General features: G+C 39.3%; 1 protein-coding gene across 1 annotated transcript in view; it reads right to left on the minus strand.

Annotated features, from left to right (window-relative positions):
* LOC101171352 (protocadherin-16) overlaps positions 1 to 19467 on the minus strand; it is an 89750-nt gene extending 70283 nt beyond the window's left edge. The window contains exons 1-4 of the mRNA XM_004076301.4: positions 18970 to 19467; positions 4658 to 5497; positions 4383 to 4580; positions 2395 to 3156 (exon numbers count right to left, since the gene is read on the minus strand). Of these exons, the coding sequence (XP_004076349.1) occupies positions 2395 to 3156; positions 4383 to 4580; positions 4658 to 5479 (1782 nt within the window). The 5' untranslated portion in view covers positions 5480 to 5497; positions 18970 to 19467. The remainder of the gene's footprint in view (positions 1 to 2394; positions 3157 to 4382; positions 4581 to 4657; positions 5498 to 18969) is intronic.
* Between the last annotated feature and the right edge of the window lie 484 nt (positions 19468 to 19951).

Raw genomic sequence — 19951 nt, forward strand, 5'->3', positions numbered from 1 at the left:
ATTACAAAAGTGGCAAAACTGATAAGACACTTCCTACTCGCAAAATGTGTGTGAAAGCAAAGACTAAGGGGAAGAAAAGTGGTACAGGGAGAAAGATATGAAGGAAAATGATTGTGAAAAATCATACTAAAGCAAAAGAAATGAAAGTGATGAAAGCTGGATGCCAGGATAATGTAGTTTTATCAACAAGTGAAAGAAACTGCATGTACTGTGTGTTCTTCAAATGCTTCCTTGCTTAAATGCTAAGCATTGACTGGTTTCCCACATTTTACAGGTGTCAAAAATCTAAACCTACTTAGCAAAGTTGTTATATTTTAAAATCTCAGCAGTGATTCCTATCCACTTTAAACGTTTTAATAGTTCTGAGAACAATTTTTGTCTAATCTAACGCGACATACACAGCGGGCATTTGACGTGAGTTCAAGAACACCCTTCTTCTTCTTTTTTCCACTGTTTGCTAGAGCATGTCCACCACCTACAGTTGGAGGAGACTTGGTGTGAAATGTTAAAGCGGTGCAAATCTTACTCCACACTTTACCTCTGTTCCAACATATGAAAGTCATTGTGTCATATAATTCTGGCCGGGAATAAACCTCAATTATTAATTTCTTCTCCGGGATCAACATTAATAGGATTGGCACTTCCAAAAATTAAAAGGGACACCTTCCATACATCACTACCAAATCTGAGTCCTTGATGGGTTACCTGGTTTAACTGGCAATACACTTTCAATGACAACATGTTTTGTACGTAGGGCTAAAAAACAGTCATAGACTTGTGTAGCTATGCATGAACGCGAGACTTTTAAAGGCAAAAGCATGAAATACACATTTATGAGCATTTATATGGATTTTACATTGGAACTGGCCACCTAAACACGTGTTATCGAGGGACCATGTCTTCCATCCCACCTGTCTGCTTCATGTAAATCAATCATGAGAGTAAAACCCAGCACTTGTAGAGACAATTTGATGTTTTTAACTAATGGATATATCATTGTTTACAGTTTCAATTATTATGTCCAAGAAGCGAGAAAAAAAGGATAAAATCCATAAAGGCATCTTGTCATTTGCGTCATTCATAAATTTGTGGGTCATTACGCACCCCAAGCATCGTCCTTGTAGGGAAACTTTAATCACATAAAATAAAACTTTAATCAAACTGAAAAGTCCTTTGCAATGTCTGACATGGGATTGCACCTGTGTCTTTCTGTGAACTAATTCAGAAAAAAAAAAAAAAACAGTTGATTGCGACTCTTTCAAAGGAAGAAACAAGGTTCATTTCAAGGATAAAACAGCTAAAAGGAGTAGGCTATGAGAACATGTCAAAGTGGACAAATGAGATAGATTGTATCATAAAGGCACTTGAGGTTAATCTCATTGCTGCATTCAGTCGCTTTTACAGGTGAAAGTTTACATCATTATCCTTATAGTCTATGTTTCTTGCTTGAGTAAACTTAAAGAGCCTCTGTATGTCACTTTCCACTGGATTCCAGCCAAAAGTCCCTTTCAAGAATACGTCAAGAAAACCTGGAAATGCAACTATTTATCCACTTCAAGTCATGTGATCAATGGACCATATCTTTTCATTTCAGCTGCGCTGTACTTCAGACGTAGACTGCGTTTATCCTAAATATACTGTGAATGAGAAATGCTTTTTTTTTCTCTGTTTTTCTTCATTTTGAGTCAGAGGGCTAAAACCAACCTGTAAAAACAGTTGGTCAAAATGGTTCCCGATGCCAAGCTAGACTGCACTAGGAAACAAAACAAGCTTAAAAGAATCAGACTTGTATATGAAATCTGCTGGAGTTAAAGATCTAACTGTGTTGGACTGTGATTAGGTTGGACAGCAACCCCTCAGAGGTGAGAAAAAGGACATGAAAGATCAGTGTAAATCTCACAGTAGCTTTTGGAATTCCCATTAAATCTCACTCCCCTGTCTTCCTTTGTTGTTATTTCCATGCCTTTATTCATCCTTTTCTCCTAAAATGGACTACAGGAGACTACACTCTCTTTGTTTTGTGCAGGTTTTCTGTCTAAAACAGTGTTGTTAGTGGACCATCCCCTCCAGAAAGAAAACTTGGAGGGTGCGTCCCATGCAGACACACTCTTAACTTTAAGGCTATTTGTAGATGTATAAATCAGGCTTTTACTTTGGAAGACTGAAAAAAATGTGCAAGTAAAGGATTGAAAGAGTAGAAACAAAAAGACCAAAAGGACAGTAAACCATCTTTTGGTTTTGGCTCTGAAAGTAGGTCAACACACAAACTCCAAAAAACATCACAAAAAATGAACAGCGGCTACTCTAAAACAGCTTTGAAACGAATGCAGTGGAAACTCAAAAAAAAAAGAACATGAGTTGAAAATTAAAAATAAAACACGGGTTTTCTCTTACCTCTAAGAAGCATGTCCCAGCTGGTGTGTTCTCTTTGACAGAGACATTGTAGAAGTTGCTGGAAAACACTGGTGCGTTATCATTAACATCCTGCACCACAATGTCCACCTTGGCAGTGGAAGACAGGGGCGGGCGGCCACCATCAGTTGCAATAACAGTCACACTGGGAGCCGGTTCTGACTCAAAGTCCAGAGCAGTAGCAGTGGTAATGATTCCAGTGATTGGATCGATTGAAAACCATTTTTTACCCTTCAGAAGGCTATATCTGACATCTCCATTGGGACCCTGGTCCTTGTCCCTCGCTGTTACCTGAAGAACAAAGGATCCAGGGTACACAACCTCAGGGATGGTTTGTCTGTAAGCCTGCTGGTCAAACAGAGGAGGGTTATCATTTACATCAGTCACTTGGATGGTGAAAGAGGATTCTGCCCTGAGGGGAGGCGTGCCCGAGTCTGTGGCCATCACTCTGAGGTCGTAGGAATCTCGCTCTTCTCTGTCCAAAACTTGATCCACATAGATTAAGTAAATTATGCTGTCTTTGGTTGTGAGAGCAAACTTGCCATCACCTCCCTCTAGAGACACATTCACGTTTGCATACTCTCCATAGTCTGGGTCAGTGACAGATATCCGAGCCACATACTGTCCTGGTTGAGCTCCTTCTGAAATTCTGGGAGAGCCATCCTCACTGAGGAAAATGATGGTCATGGTTGGCTGGTTGTCATTGAAGTCACGAACATGAATAGTCACAAAAGCGTTGGTGACCTAGGAAGAAATTATGTTGGAATATTACTTTTTCCTTGCCACTTGTATATAATTAGATGCTGCAGATTGGTGAGATTATTATTATATTATTCATCTGTGACTTATTTCCTGGAAGAAAAAGTCCAGTTTCGTCTGAGCTGAGTTGTATTATAGCACACATGTCAGCCTTCTACTGACAAAACATTCCTTTATACTTCATCTGAAATTATAGTGTTGGTGTTAGAGAATTTAAAAACATTTCCATTACCACAATCCAACATTTTGGCTTAAATAAGGGTTAAAAATAATTGCAAAAATGCTATTCTGTTTGCATTGTGCATATTTAACATTATCCTTTTTTTTTTGTAGACTTGAAAAAAAACTTAATAACATAGCTGTTTTAGTGCAGCTGCGTTTGGCCAACCGACACAAAATTCAGTTATGTGCTAGTATATTCACAGTTTCAATACTAATAGCTTTGTGTTTAACATTATATAAATCTAAATATATCAAAAAAAGTACCAGCGAAACTGGTACAGTAAAGATTGGGTCATACCAACATTTGATGTACGGCTGTCCTAAAATTCTATTGCAATTTTAACAAATTGTCAAAACTTTGGAAAAATTCAAACAAAACACAATGGACTCATGAATTCATTTTTCATTTCTTGTCCTCCATAAACCAATGTTTTACTTTTGGCATCATTGTATTTTCAGTATATGCCTAATCCTAAGGAAACATCACAATCCACATTTAACAACATTGATATTAGATTTAACTTTATGTTTTTACTTTTCAAAAGAAAACTCCATATTTCCTGTGGTTCTTTTATGTGGTATTGAATTTCTGGAATGGATTTTTTAGGATATGTGGGGTCAGTATAGTTGTATGTCTTGGCACCAAAGTATTAGGCCATTCCGTTTTAAGTACATATCTAACTGTCCTAACACTACTTAAAATTTTGTTGACACAAAGTCTTGCTACAACTCCTATGAAGTCTGTTCAAGATTTTTGACCCTATATCCATGGGTGTGTGTATATGTAGAGGAGGGATGTGTACGTGTGTGTGCTGGTTGCAAACTACTGGACATATGCATTTCAACAAACCTATCTTGCAAAGTAGCAGAAATGTTTTTGATGCAAATGTAAGTCTAAAAACTATTTAAGCAGGAAAAATATTTTTCATTTCTACTTTCTAGCACAGAATCCACCATTTGTATTAATGAGTCATAATGCAATTGATTACCTCAGGCTGGCTTGCATTATCTCTGGCCTGGACCACAAGTTCATGGACCCTCTTCAGCTCATAGTCTAAAGGTCTATTTAAAGTAATAACTCCAGACTTTAAATCAATGACAAAGTAGCGTTCAGGATCACTCTGACGGCGGTTAATTTCGTAAAGCACCAGACCATTATCACCTTCATCTTCATCAGCTGCAAACACCTGCAAAGAGATGAAGTAAACTAATAAAACATCCAGATCAATGTATTTATCAATTAAAGGGCTTAAGTGAAACTAACCTGTAGGATGCTACTTCCTTGTGGCAGACTTTCAGAGATAATAGCATGGTATCTACTTTGATTAAAGACTGGTGCATGATCATTGATATCAGTCACAGTCACTTCCAGGGTCATGAACCCCACCCTTCTTGGTGAGCCGCCATCAAACGCTTCTATGACCAGGCTATACGATGATCGTTTCTCCCGGTCCAAAAGTCCACTAACCACCAGATCTAGATAGAGCACCTTGTTGGCACTCCTTTTGCTCTCAAGTTTAAACATGTGGCCTACATTGCCCTCTTTGATGGCATAGCCTTGAGTGGTCAGCTGGTCCTTGTCCGCGTCCGTGGCAGGATCCAGTGAAAATCTTGTTCCCACTACTGTGTGTTCGGGGATTTTAAGAAGTGCCTTCTTTTTGGGGAACTCAGGTGCGTGATCGTTGATATCGTTGACTGTGATTGACACCTCTATGGTGATGCCTGTCATTGTCACAGCAATAAAGCTGTAGTGGTCCCTCTCTTCGCGATCCAAACGACGCTTGGTAGTAATGATACCTGTAGTTTCGTCAATGTCAAGGTCACTGCCAACACCTGTCCCCTCGTGGTCGGAGATAAAGTAAAGCCTTGCAGTTTCTCCAGGTGGCAATCCTGCACTGATGTCTCCAACAATTGTCCCCGCAGGCTGCCCTTCATCCAGCTGAAGCTCCAGTACTCCAAGTACAAGTGTTGATTGAAGCAGGATAACAAATGCATAGAGGAACGGCTTCTGTTGACAGAGACTTGAACCGATGCGGGCTCCCCTGACCCATTCTCTCTGTCTTGACCCTTTACTTGTTATCGTCATGGCTGGGCTCTGCTACGCCTGGAAGAAAAGCATAAAACAGGAAATCATTAAAATAAATTGGGGACATTTCGGTTATAATTTCTCTGTAAAAATAAAGTTAAAGATTTTTGGTATACTGCATTTAAAAAAATGACTTTGCTGTTGTTACACAAAAACAGTGCTCTATTTTTCAAACTTTAGTATGTGTTTTAAATCCTTGCATGACAGCGTGCTAACACATTTACAGTCCAGAACAAATACAAAAAATGTCACCTGATGAATTTCATCGTTTTTCCTATGAAATGGATATACATAACCTTCTGGAAGGAACTCTTCAGAGAGATCAGGAAGCTTTAAAAGAGCATGAAAATGTAAGTCTAAATCAGTCCAGAATCCACACTGGCTCACGCCACTATGAGGACAGACCCATAAAGTATATTTATCTCTAGGTTGACATTTTTTATTGGTTGGGTGAGAACATCTTGATGTGTCCAGAACACATCAGACTGAAATCTATAGAGAAAAAAAATTACAGAGACTCAAATGAGAGCTTGGAAAGGAATTACTTTTCCTGTACACTCCATTAAGAACACATGAAGAACACTAGTTTATGGTTGCCTCAGTAAAAGCTTGCCATTTGAAGTCCTACGTTTACTCTTTGTGTCCCTGGTCTCTGTATCATAAAAAATCTGTAAAGTAGTGCCCTCTTCATGAAAATGTTAAATCAACCTCATCAATCATCCAAAGGACCTTATCGTCAAGAGAAACAGACACTGCAACTGTGTTCTCAATCACAGTGAAAAGAAAAGTTTTACCAAAAGTTTAGCAGCCTATCTGAGCATCACCAAGCATTGAAAGGTCTCCAGGCAGCCAATTAAAGTCACAGTAAGGCACTTTCACCCAGTTAAAATAAACAGTAATAATTATTTGCAAATGGTAATTGACCCATATTTGACACACATACTTTCGCACACCACAACAAAAATCATAAAATGTACTCTGATCTGGCAAGGTTAACAAACTCTCATGAGATAGATACCATATTTCCCCCTCTTGATGGAGTCTGCAAATATTTAGATTACTTTTAAAAGTATGTTTACGTACGTCGCCCTCGTATTCATAAAGGCAAGATTTATTGAGTGTGCTGCTCTTCCAAACACCCTCCAACCAAGAGACAAAAGCAGCTCTTCTAATATTTTGAAAGTGACGTCGTCCTGAAAATCCTTTTCATTGATCTAAACGTTGATCCCTAAACTCTTGGTGTGTTCAATTTTTATGCAACAACTGGATAACATAATTGGATGACATTATTTCACAAGGGAATGTTGGAATCCACTTCTTTCTTTTAAATCCTAAAAACTGCCCAAACAAAATAGTGGATTTGACCAAATTGAGTATTGACTGAGTTTCTGAATTCAGTACATAATCTGTAATTATCCTGGACAAGTTAAACCTCCCTTGTTAATTGTTACAAAACGATAATAAACAAATTAATATTAAAAAATCTCCTTTGCTATCATTCACTTGATCTGTCTTTCTGCTAACCCTGACCTCCAGCGGTAGTTTATGAGGCCTCTAAGGAGGAAAGATTAATAAAGGTTACAGCCCCTTTGAGAGAAGGATAAGGACACTGATACTGCACACACCCCCTGACATGGTCACTGAACCTCTACATCTGCTACAGACGGCTGCTCTGGACATTTGCTGCACTCCTACACAAAGAGGGCAGAGCTAAGACTGAGCCACTCTGTAATGGACACACACACACACACAACCCTTGGTTTGTGGTGTTTGCATTGTGTCAAAACAGCTGCCAGTTTGTGTGTGTGTGTGTCTGAAACAAGAGAGGGAAGAAAAGAAAGAAGCTGAAGCAAGATCTGCAAGTGAAAGGATAACGTATGGGATGATGAAATCTTCATTGGAAAACTCAGAGACCAACTCCAGCTTTTTTAGACAGATTTAAAGAAATTAACCTGAAGTGCTGTACAACAATGCAGCAATAAAGATGAGCAAAGAAAGAAAAGCAAAAACATTGAAAGTGTAAACTTAAAAAAAACAGCAGAAAGACTAGAGGCCATGATTGTTTGTCCTATGAGCCTTTTTGTCCGACGAGACAGAAGGAAAAACCTTTGCAGGAAAGATGAAGCTCCAGAGGATGGGTTCTCTAATACCCACTCCAATAAAAATTTAATTGTGTTTGTGGTGTTTTTAACATGTTCTTGTGGCATTTTTCTGATGATGGAGGACATGTATAAAGAAAATTTAGCCTAAAGTTGCATTTCTGCGAATTTTTTTAATCAAAACATGGTGAATCAATGGATCAAAAGATGATTTTATTGCATGTTTGCAGACGTGCTCTTTTCTTAACTATTTAGCACTAATGTCAACAAAAGATTCCAAATGATGAAAAGATGCAATCTGTCACCAACTGATCAGTTTATGACATGATCTCTGCATGTGTGCTGCAATAAATACATGGAAAACGTAACCCTTGGCTAAAACGTGGTCCATCTCCAGAGGATGGTTGCTCCAGCAAATGGTCAGTGGGATGAAAGCCAGCTCCTTGATTCCCTCCCTCTAGTGGCACTCTTTATAACACCATTGTGTGAATGAAATTTGATGAATTTATGATGAAATCATTCATCATTTATGATTTGTTGTTTTTTTTCATAATGCATGCAAACAGTTTGACAAGAACACACCAAGACTTCAAATATGTTCGGGTTGTTACCCAGGTCTCCATGACATCAACTCCCATTGACAGACAGGGTCGACCCCAGAGGGCTCCATCCAGTCTCAGCCACATTATATCTGGCATGGCTTCCCCATAATCTGTCTCTGCTGCGTGCTACCCTCAAATCCTCAAATGCATCCTCCACTTACATGCTGTTGCTACACAATATTAAAACTAACTTTTCTGTCATGTGTGGCCATTTGATGCAGTGTAGCATGCATATGTGGATGTTGGAGTGCAGCTTTATACTGTTTGCATCCCAGTAGTGGGAAACCACTTTATCCGCATTTCCTTCAAATGTTCTGTTCTCCTCCCTCCCTTACCCTTCATTCATTGCCTCTAATGGATTTAGCAGATTTGGTTGGGCATGCCACAGCTACCCGCAGTCAAACTTAACAGGACACAACTTCACAAACCTTTTCGAGTGAAAGATAGCCACCTACCACCTCTATCTTTACCATGTTCCGTATGCTTTGATGGAGCAGTGCAGGGTTTAATTCAGTTGGTTCCTTAGTGGTTGAGTGGTCTGGCACCGCCTGTAAACATTTGGCAGCTACTCTTTTTGGGTCTGCAACTGCTTCTGTGTCACCCAGAGCAAACATTGGCCAGGCTTTGTCTGACAGCAAAGTCAGACATCTGAGGGGAAAAAAAGCCCCCAAAAAAGCCACATCGATGTTTTCAAGAGCAGAAATGTAATTCTTGTTGGATTGGTCCAATCTTGCAGTGACTTTCTGCACAGTGCACATTTTGAAAATGGTACATTTTATTAGCTTAAAAAGGTAAAGAAACCAGTTTCCTTGTATAATAATTAAAGGAAATTGTGGTGAAAGATGCTCCGGAATAGTAAAACAACATTTTGGAAGATGAGATATAGAGGGATGGGTCTATATGAGGGGGTCAGGAGGTGGGAGCTTTTCCTCTCAGTTTTCCTGTCGCCTGCACTAACAGGGGTATGACAACTATGACCCCCATCTCCCCTTCAGTTGTCTTTGGATCTCTCAATATAGACATCCCACTGCTAACCCCAGCTGTCACCGTGAGCTTATGAGAGTGTGTTTGCTTTCAGTGTACATTTGACTCACTCATTTTTGTGCATATACATGTGTTTCCTTTAATTAAGTTTCTACACAAAAGGTTGATATCAGTTACAATTTATTTCCACAACATATTAAACTAAATCCTGTAACGTTAGAGCAACATCGCCTTCCTAGACACCCAGACAGCCACTGTCTGGACAGTTGCACAAACACTAAAAAATACATGTATGCTACTCTAAATTCAATTAATATTAATAGTGCAATGAGATTGTCTCTCTGTTCTAGAAGCAATGTGCATGAAATAGCGTCCAAGGGCCTCAATATTGTGCATGGTTAAAATACTGTTTTTTGTACTTTCATGTCTGATTAATAGTCTTTTTTTGTACTTTTAGAATACATTTTGACACGACTGACAACAGTGAGGCTGTAGTGACTGCTTTGTTCACAGCAGGGTCATCCCCCTTTGCCAGCAGCCTACTGAGACTAGGGTTGTGTCCACACTGTGATTAAATGCTGCAGCTTCTGTTATGATGTGTAGTACAATCAAATAAGAAGATAGACAATAATTGAATATGCCCAATTGATATTCAATTGAAAAGTTCAAATGTTTAAGTGCATGTGCAGTAAAAATATGACTTTAAAAAGTGTGAAACCTGTTATTCAAATTTTCTATTTTCGCAGCCACATGATAAAAACACAACAAACCCCCTACAAGTTGGGGGGAAAAAAAACTTTTTTAAATGGAAATTGGATCGTTTTAAATCAAAACTCATCTAAAACATTTAGTAAATGTTTTCAGCTCTTCACAGGAAAGACAACAATGACAGAAAAATGAGCTACTCCATAAGAGAAGGATGACGATTCCAAACCATTTTGATGACTCACACGTGTTTATTTATTCCTTGTTAGAAATCCAGACGTGAATGATTACGCACCACATCGGGTCCTCTGCGACAAAACGTCCTAGATTTAACAAACCAGCAAGCCCAAACAACAAAGTGATCTGTTTGGTAAAGATGGAAGGAGCAGAAGAATTCTCAGTGACACTGCAATAGCTAAGTGGAAGGCCATTACAAATGTTGTTGTTTCTCTTTCGGCTTTTCCCATCAGGGGTCGCCACAGCGAACGAGTCGCATGGTAAACTTGGCAATGTTTTACGCCGGATGCCCTTCCTGACACAACCCTCTCAAAGCAACCGGGCTTGGGACCGGCACAGAAGTAGAGAAGGGAACAGGGAGCAGCCTGGAGTCGAATCCTGGTTTCACGGACGGAAGGTGCCGCAAACCAGCACGAGCTAAACCGGCTCCCTAAGGCCATTACAAATACTTATTTCCAACCGTTTTATTATTGAAGCAACACACTAAAAACTTTATAACCTAAGTTGGGTTGGTTCTAAACCCAATTCAAAGGTTAAAAAGGCACTAAATTTTTGCTGGGTTATGAAAAAAAAGAAAAATCTAAAATAGAATTGTTCCAAAAAGTGATCTAAAATAAATCCCAACATGAATAACCTAAGAATTGGGTTGAAGAAACAACCTATTTTTAAAACAAATAATTTAAGCTGCAAGATTTCATTTGCTTTTGCTACTATTGCATTGCTTAAAAAAGCTTGAGCTGATGATACCATCAATAATGATGTTTGAAACTATATTTGACTAACACAGCATGTAAAAGATGTCGTTCAATGTGAAAAGGTAAGTCATCAGAGCTTTTTTAGCCTACTTCTTGCCAACTTACAAACCACAAGAAATTAAAACCTTTTGGATTTATTAAGAGCCTTTTGTTTCAAGATTTTTGTTTTTTTAGCCTTAAATCTGCAGAAAGAGTGCCAGATTTTAAAAATACCACACAAAAAATTACTAAGATATGGTTATTGATAACAGTTTTTTTTTTTTTTTTAAATAATCCTTTTCTATTTTTCAGTCTCTTGTTTCCATAACAATGGGACAACAATTTTTTTAGGGGGAAATAGAGGTTGCTAAGTAGAAAGGGAACCTTCTTTTACTGTTTTCCCACATTTGAATTTTATAAAAGACATTTAAACAAAAGATCTTAAACAATGTTTCTTTAAAATGTGATGTCATATTGATAGAAGTAGAAAGTCTTTCAAGTCAGCACGTGTAAATGTACAAACACTGGGTCTCACGCACGCACATAAATAACTCTCTCCGTGAAACCATCCATGAAGCCACAGAGCAAGTGAAAACACAGCTGGAGGTGCCTCATCTACCTCTTAACCTTCAAGGCCATGCCGCTAAGCTACAGCACAGCGATAGACAGCCGGGGCTCTTTTGAAGAATACGTGTGGTCACACAGTATTTGATTAAAACTAGAAAATGAGACAGTAATAAAGACAAAAGTTTAAAGATGGCTGACTTGGAAGAAAAAAAAAGTTGAGGGCTAAAAGGATGGGGTCTGTGAAGGTGAAGCAGCTGCTGCCATCTACCATCACTCACCACCCCTCCCCATCAGAGCACACTTAATATCCCACAAGGGCAAAGCTGTGGAGCTGAACCGCGTCCGTGACTCTGTCAAACAGAGATTCAGACCCTAAGGATGGCGGCGCAAAAGGCTCCTCTGTTCACCATCCTGTCCACTGCAGAGGAAAACGGAACATCGACTGGAAGCAATTAAACAGGAAATATTCTTAGTACTGAATGTGGAAGACATTAAAATGTATAATCAACTACTTAATGACTCCACTTGATTTTATTTTGCCTCTAAAACACGCAGTAAAGTTATGCAAGTATTCTGGCGTTTGTCATAACAGATTTTTTTCTTTTATGCTATCCCCTAAAGGCCAAACTCTGACCTTTACCCCAATCATCAACCCTGTCCTGATTCTTAAACGTTCAGAACATTTTTTGCAGCTTTTGTTGCCGTGGCAACCAGCGTTTGTCTCCTCTCGTGATAAACAGTTCCAAACGCGTAAACACAGCATTACTTCAGAAGAATAATTAGTTGATGAACTAGCAGAGGAAAAGCTAAAAGACAAAACACGCACATGACAGCCATAACAGTCAGGAGACAGCAGATCACAGATCCATCTTCTAACGTCAGCCAACAAAGTCTCATATGAAGCCAAACAAAGACATTTATATCTTTCTGCATTCCATCTAATGAAGCAATTTGTGACAAAAAGCTCCAGCAAACCACAAACTGTTGTATCAGGTCATGTTATTGTTTGTGAAAACTCATGAATATTCATCAAAGTGACAACAAGTTTTGTTTAAAAGTTTGCCAATAATTTTTACTGGAAAAAAATAGGTCACTATCTTGCTTTCACCGGGAGACTCTTTGGCTCTTCCTCATCTTACAGATGTGGGAATCTGTCAAAATATGCAATTTCTCATCACCCAGCTCAGAAAATGGGAGGCCGACTTGGCTTATTGGCAACGAAATTCTCCATCAACTCCTGTGTTAGCAGCATACCAACAGCTGTTCTCTAAGAAAAGAAATGCCTTTGTATCATGTTGCTCCATTACATTTCTTGTGGTAAGACTGGGAATTAAGCTTGTCTGTCTTCCATTCACACATCAGCTAATAACGGCAAATTGATAAAAAGGCAGACCGCTGGTTCTAAAGCTTTAAGTGACAAATTAATTTGCAAGGAGGAAAAATAAAAAACACACATAAAACGTTTACACTCCAAGTTGTTTCGTGGGCTGTTTGAATCACCCAACTGTTACAACACGATGTTTCACCTGAGCTACTGGGTTCTGTGCGAGTATTTGAAGTTACAAAAGCTTCGATCGTATCGCTTACTTCATTAAAAACACATGAGACGTGGCACAGACAGGCTTTCTCTTCTTCTCTTTCCTCAGCTCGCCTCCCTCTAGGTTTCATCACTTTTAATCTAGGCAGCACCACATGCAATTCCGTTTTTTTTTTCCAGACAGATCTCTTATCTTTCTCTTCATGTGACTGATGAAATGAAAACATCTTTTCATTTAGGTACATGTGAGGGTGAGCGACCACATGTCTGCACTGATCATCTCCTCAAAGGGAAATATTCAATAAAAAGATCAGAGGAAAATGCATCCCCCTGATTTGTGAGTACTTTCAAGACCCACTATGATCATCTTTTGATTTATTTTCAACCATTTCCAGTGTTCTTAGAATTGTGATGATGCCATTTTTAGCCAAAATCAAAAAACCCTTTTTTAGGACATAGTTTCTGCAGAGTGGCAGAAGTTCAGTAGAAATTCACCTCTAATTTGTGAGCTGTTGATGCAGAGCAAGCACGCCTCCCCTTCCCATTGTCCATCTCTGTACACTCTACTCCGCTATCTTACAGCCCCTCACAACCCCAACCTAACATTACTGATGCAACAAAAATGGCGAGCAATATTGGAGCTATCCAGTCGTACAGTTTGGAGCCAGATGCCAGCTTGGACGAGGAAAACAAAGACATACATGAATCAAGTTGTCTACAAGTGAATGCATCAGCATGGAGCAGAACAGGGAGCTTGTGGCTTGCTGTAGTAAGTTCTACATCACACCTACAAGCTTTTTCCAACAACATTTTTTCACATGCTCCTAATTCTCAATTCGAATGAAGAAATACTCAGAAATGCAATTTTAAGTTAAAGGTTAATAATATTTGTCCTCCATCATGAGAAAGATCCCACAAGAATATGTCAAGAACACCAAAAACAAGATTTTCAGCAAGAACAGAAAAAGATTGATTCCCTCTGTGCTATTACAAAGGCATGATTCAAAAAAAGGTGGCATTTTGGTATTTAATTAAAAGAAAAAAGATGTCCGGTGTGATCATTCATTCATTCATTCATTCATTCATCTTCTTCCGTTTAGTCACGGGGCTGCCGGAGCCTATCCCAGCCACTTGTGGGCGAAGGCAGGGGACATCCTGGACAGGTCGCCAGTCTGTCGCAGTCACACTCGCAGAGTGTGATCATTAGTCCGTTTTTATTGGGGTGAAAATAGGTTCTTATCACTGTAATTAGGATTAACTGCTAAGTTAAAATATTCATTAGCTGCAGTCTTGAGTTGTTTTAGTCACATAGAAAACCCATTTTCAAGAGTTAAAATTCCACAAATGTTTTGATCTAAACACATTTTAGTCATGAAACATTACTTTTTTAACCCATCATGGTGAAACTCAACACACATTCCAGTTTCAGAGGATTTTATCAGGAATATACTTAAAATATATTTTAGGAAGTAACTCTTCTAAGCAAATACAAAATTAAATACGTTTTTAAGACATCTAAAAGTTGATGTTTTCACTCGGCAGCAAAACGGATGCCTTGTCTTGATGACAGCTTCAACAGTCGTACAGTGCAATCAGCACACAATGACATTAAAAAGATCTTTTGTACTCTGGAATAGACCGTGAATAAAGAAAGGAGTTCCATCAGAACTGGGCCTCTGAACAAACAAAAAAAGTCCCAAAGCTCCAGTCAATCACGGTGCAGCATGATGTTTCCTTTGAACGGCTGAGTTAGTCATACAGCAATATGTTAACCAGAGCCATGAATGAATCCGCTGTCGTGACAGGACAGAGAGAGTATGCATGGAAATCCTCATTTGCCTTTCTCGCAGGCATCATAACATTTTGATCACAGTCATTTCCGACCTTACACTACAAAATAAAAGTTCTGTACATTGAAACTCAATCAATAGTTTCCCCACCACAGAAAAATGTTTTAAATTTAATATCAGAGCTTATGTTGATAATACTTCAACTTACTGAACAAGTTACTCTCTCAAGCATATTAAGCCTTCGATGTTGCATCCATTGTGATGAATTGGAAAAGCATGCATTCTCCCAATAGTGTGTGTTTGGCTTGTGTTATGTCTAAGGTGGTGGCTGAGAAGTAAATAAAAACACAAACCTCAGGCATCAGCAACATGAACTCGAGTGAGAGATGCCCTGTAAATATTTCCACTAGCTACTTTGGGAGTCAACGAGGAAAACAGAGTTTATGTTTACTTTTTGCTGGATGTCATCTGTGAGCCATTAGGAACTGTTGTGAAGATGCGTCTTTGTGACACCAACTGCAAAGAAATACTATGGATTCTATGTTTTTTTTATGATAGACGATGTAAGGACTTGTGGTTGGGGTTTAAGTGTAGGAAGTCTTAGGAGCACAGTGCGGATTTATGATTTCTCTGTGTGCACGGTTGTTTGCATGTGAATGGGTGTGTGAGTGATGGAAGGAGGAGGAGGAAGTCTGTGAGTCACTTTCCGATATTTGTACTCAGATGTAATTTCCCAAGCTTGAAACAAAACCCAGGACAGAAAAAAAATGTTCTGGGGTACAATTACATGGATTTTTGTTTGAACTCCCACATTTGAATGAGATGTTGCCTCTCTCTCTTCTCCCCTTTTTCTGTTTCTTTCATTGGCAACTCAGCAAAGATGAACAGGCAGATGTTACACGTGTTTAGTCACATAACCTTCCACTGTAAAATCTATGTACATACTTTTTTTTTTTAAATGGTATTAAAAAAAACTATTTTTGGGAGAAATATAACTGACTGTGCGCAATGAACTCAATGAACTTTGTACTATTCTTAAGCTGTTTGACATTTTAAACTTGAAATTTTTAAAGCTTTAAATGTGGAAACATGTTATTAATGTATGACTTGTGTTTTAAATTGTCACCTAAAAGAAAATTCTGTAATAAGACAATCAATTCACAGACTTTGAAACGTGCAGTACTTTAACAAATGGGCACTGAAATTGAAATAACTACACATGGATCATCTGTATCTCAGTTAAAGATTTGTTTTATGTCACCTGGCTGGTGACCTGTTCAGGGTCTACCCCGCCTTCACCCAGCAGTAGGTTGACTCCAGCAACCCTGTGACCCCGGAAGGGATTCAGCAGGTTCTGAAAATGGATTTGGGTCAAGCAAAAATAAAAGTTAAAGAAGTTTTGGTTCAAATTTTTACCCGATAAAGTTAATCTAATATTGTACTTTAGAGGATCATATTTTGAATATGTTAAGGAGTGTTGTCCACGTTTGTGTTTATTTCCAATTGTGTATAATAAAACACACACGGTAAGTTTTTAATAGCACTTGCACGTATTAGGAAGATTTTATATTTATATTTTTTGGTGCTAACTTTTCATTGCAGCAAGTGGAGTGTGATGCCAACAAAAAATATAAAACAAAGAGTGCATCTTTACAAAGTGTTTTACGTGTTCCTCACAATAAAGCAAAGTGTGAATCTGGACAGGTTGCTCAAAACCAATAACTTTTTTTTGTCCTTTTTTTCTATTTTTTTATATGTATAAACCAAATTTGATCTGAACATTTACTTTGGCTTCAAGCTTCTCTCTGCTTTTCACCCAATATAAACCTCATTAAAATTCATTTTTGGTTGAAATAAATCAAATTACTTTCAATTGATTTTAAATCAGATGTCGTATATATTTTTCAGGATTGGAAAAACAAATCCAATCCTAAACTGTTTAAACTTCGTGAGAACAGTAAAACAGAAAAACTGGCCGTCGCAACCGTAAATGGCATCGGCAAGATATCAGTTTCAAAGTGGGTGGCAAATGTGCAATTTGATTACACTGTGGATCCCTGATGTTTACTTTAGGCTCTCGAAATAGCTTGACAATTGTTGATGATAAAACCTCAACTTGGAAATTCCCTACCATAATTTCATTGGAATAACCGAAAAGAAAATATCCTTAAGGAAGAGCATTTTATCCTGAGACACAGACAAAAAAAGGTAGTAGCTTGAAACAGAAATTGAACAATATCTGACTGCATGTCAAGATGAGTCTCAGTGCAATATTTCAGGATTTAAGAAGCACTTGAGATGTAAAAAATAAGGTCCAAGCTGACGCCAAGCGGCTGCTATATTGCACTCAGTCACCCAGAAACTGTAAAAGCGTATCATTTAGCGGATGAGGCTGTCAAAAAATTGAGACTCAAGCCCCTGACCCTGTCTGGCGCTGTATCGTTCTCACTTCACTCAGCTATACAGAGCCACATGAAGTGCAAGGTAAACAGCAGACTATTTGCTCAGTTGATAAGCTCTGAAAAGACGTGGCACAGAGCTGTATGCACATACATCTTCGCACTGACAGGCTTGACACTGGAAGCATTAAAGACACATGGAGGACCATTCATTTCCACAATCCTCCTTGACAAAGGCAATGTCAAGATTAATAAAACCATATTTTAAAAGATAGTGTAGCTCTGACGAGGACACATAGGCGCCAAGAAGATCCATCTTTTCTTTTCTGGCTATGGATTAAACTCTACAAAGAGTTCATAACCAGACATTTGTGAAAATTCGACTGCTTCTTTGAACCCTTGCGCCTGTTTTGGGAGACCTGTTCCAGCTGTAGCTGATGCTGGTAGTTACACGCTGTTTGTGCAGACAGAGGCCCAACACGGTGGAAGCCGCACCAACAACATATGCATATGGTTCATGTTAGAAGTCCTGCTGCATGCCTCATCACTTTACAAGTAAACCAAACTGGTTTTAGCAGTGACTCACACACAAACCAGAACGCTGCACTGTTGGATCACACAAACACACAAAAAACTTTTTTTTTAAACCTGCTTTCTTCTGTGCAGCGTAAAGCCAGGAGCTCCAGATGCAAGCAGAGCAGACACCAGAACTAGCTATTGTGGCTAGACACTTAAATGTGCCCCTGAGTTCCCATTTTTAGCTTTCGGTCATATCCAGTCAAACCAGATTGCTATAAATAAACTTCATAGAGGAGGGGGAGCGTGAAATTAGTTTTCTGACCTGCAAAACTATCAAAGGTCCTCTTGGATTTCAGCTGAAACAATATTTGTTTCAATTTGCATAAAAGAAATCCAAGAGGGAGGAATCCCAGCCTGTGCCTTGCTTAAAGGCACATTATTCCCTTCTTTGTAGCAGTAAATCCTTACAGTCATATCAAATGTTCTCACTAGGAAATACTTTTACTAATGTTGGCCTTCTCGTGTGGTTTGGTCTTTGCTCCCTTTGCAGTTTCCAGCCCTTTGAAGGAAACTAGTGACATGTTATTAAATAGCACTAGATAATGAGCTTATGTGATGTCTTCACACACAGATCTCTGGCTGTTTAGCTTTGATGTTTAATTGTGAAACCTATATTCCATTCGCACAAGTGATCATCAAGTCAATTCAAGGAGGATCCACTGAGAATGTAGAAAGCCCCGGTTTAGCCAGCCCCACTATGATGCAAGTAGAATATGAGGGAGGAAGCAAGTCTTAGTGTGCTGAGAGTTTGGGGTGTCATGTCCCTCCAAGCCCCTAAAATGCATAGAAAACTATTGTCATATCAGTTCATTCATCCATATATACCTTCTCCTTTGATCTGTTTGAGATGTCTTTTAAGTTTTATGTTGAATGCTCTTCCAGACACTATCCTCTGCACTTGCCGGGCTTGGGACGGGCAGTAGCAGGACACTGCTTTTCATTTTCTTTTTTTATGTCTGTCTGTCCATCTTTACTTTTTTTCAGTCTATTATTGTATATATATTTGGGGGGGGGGGGGGGGGGGTTACTATATCCAGCCTTTGAAGATACTATTTCTAAATGCACATCCCTATTGCCTGTTCAGGATTTCAGCTTATAAATGCAAGGTGCAGACTCTGGGTGCTACCCCCGCCCCCAATCCCCATTAAGAAAACCAGAAGCCTCCATCCAGCTAAAGCTATTTTCTGAACCTGGATACCTAAAATTCATCCTGATCATTGATAAAGAAAAAAATAACAATGAAGGGATGCTACTTACGTTCATCGGATCCCCTGGGCTGTTGTGGACAATAGATCTGGGTATTCCCCGAAAGACCTGATTGGTATTCCAATCTCCCCCCAAATGGGAGTCAATCCACCGGAAGGAAATCTTGATTTGATCCGACCTGTCCAGCTATTGTGGATTTTTTTAAACGGAATGGTGGTAATTGAAGTAAAAGTGTAATGAGACTGGAGAGCAGCTTCTGTTACTCCAGCCCTGACGCGTCCTTGTGCGTCTCCGCGCCTCTGTCAGGTGAGCGCGTCTGGATCAGCTGGCAGGCTGCGCGGCTTCGTTGCAGTCTGCAGCAGAAAAGCCCCTCCTGCGTTGCTCTGATCTGTTCACCCCCTCCTCTTCTTCTCAGCATCCAGTCATTCAGAAAAGGGCTGAAACAGAGCCGTTTCAACAGACGGTGCACCTCACCAACCAGATCTGACTCCGGCTCCACCACACAAGGCTCAGTCAGTCCCCCTCTCGTCTCCTCTCCTCTCCACACCTTGCTCCGCCCTTCTCCCTCAGTCTTTGCCGACTTAATTTATTCGGGGAGCCACACAAAAGAGGGGGAACAGGGAGGGAGGAGGGAAGCTGTTGAGAACAGAGTGGAAGAGTGGAAGACTTTGGTGCCCCCCAGCTCCACTCAGTGGAAGTTTTCTTCCTTTTTGGAGACAAAGGACTGCACAAGCAAAGTGTGCAAGAAGAGTCTTTATGCCTTCTTTATTACTATATTTTAGATTTTGACATGGATTTATTTTAAATTGTTTTAAATCAAAAGAAAATTACTGCAAAAATTGATTTTTGTGCCAAACATTTTCATCTCACCCTACAACATCTAAAACAACTTCTGAAGGATTCTTCAGAATGATCTCAGGTTACAACAACAGCAGCCTCTTCAACTACTAAAGAAGTATTCAAAGTATTTGGTTTGAGATCAAGATTTATAATGTTAAGAAGCTGCGACAGGAAGCTGCAGATCATCCTGTGC

The sequence above is a fragment of the Oryzias latipes genome, chromosome 14, assembly GCF_002234675.1.
Source record: "Oryzias latipes chromosome 14, ASM223467v1".
Taxonomy (NCBI): Eukaryota; Metazoa; Chordata; class Actinopteri; order Beloniformes; family Adrianichthyidae; genus Oryzias; species Oryzias latipes.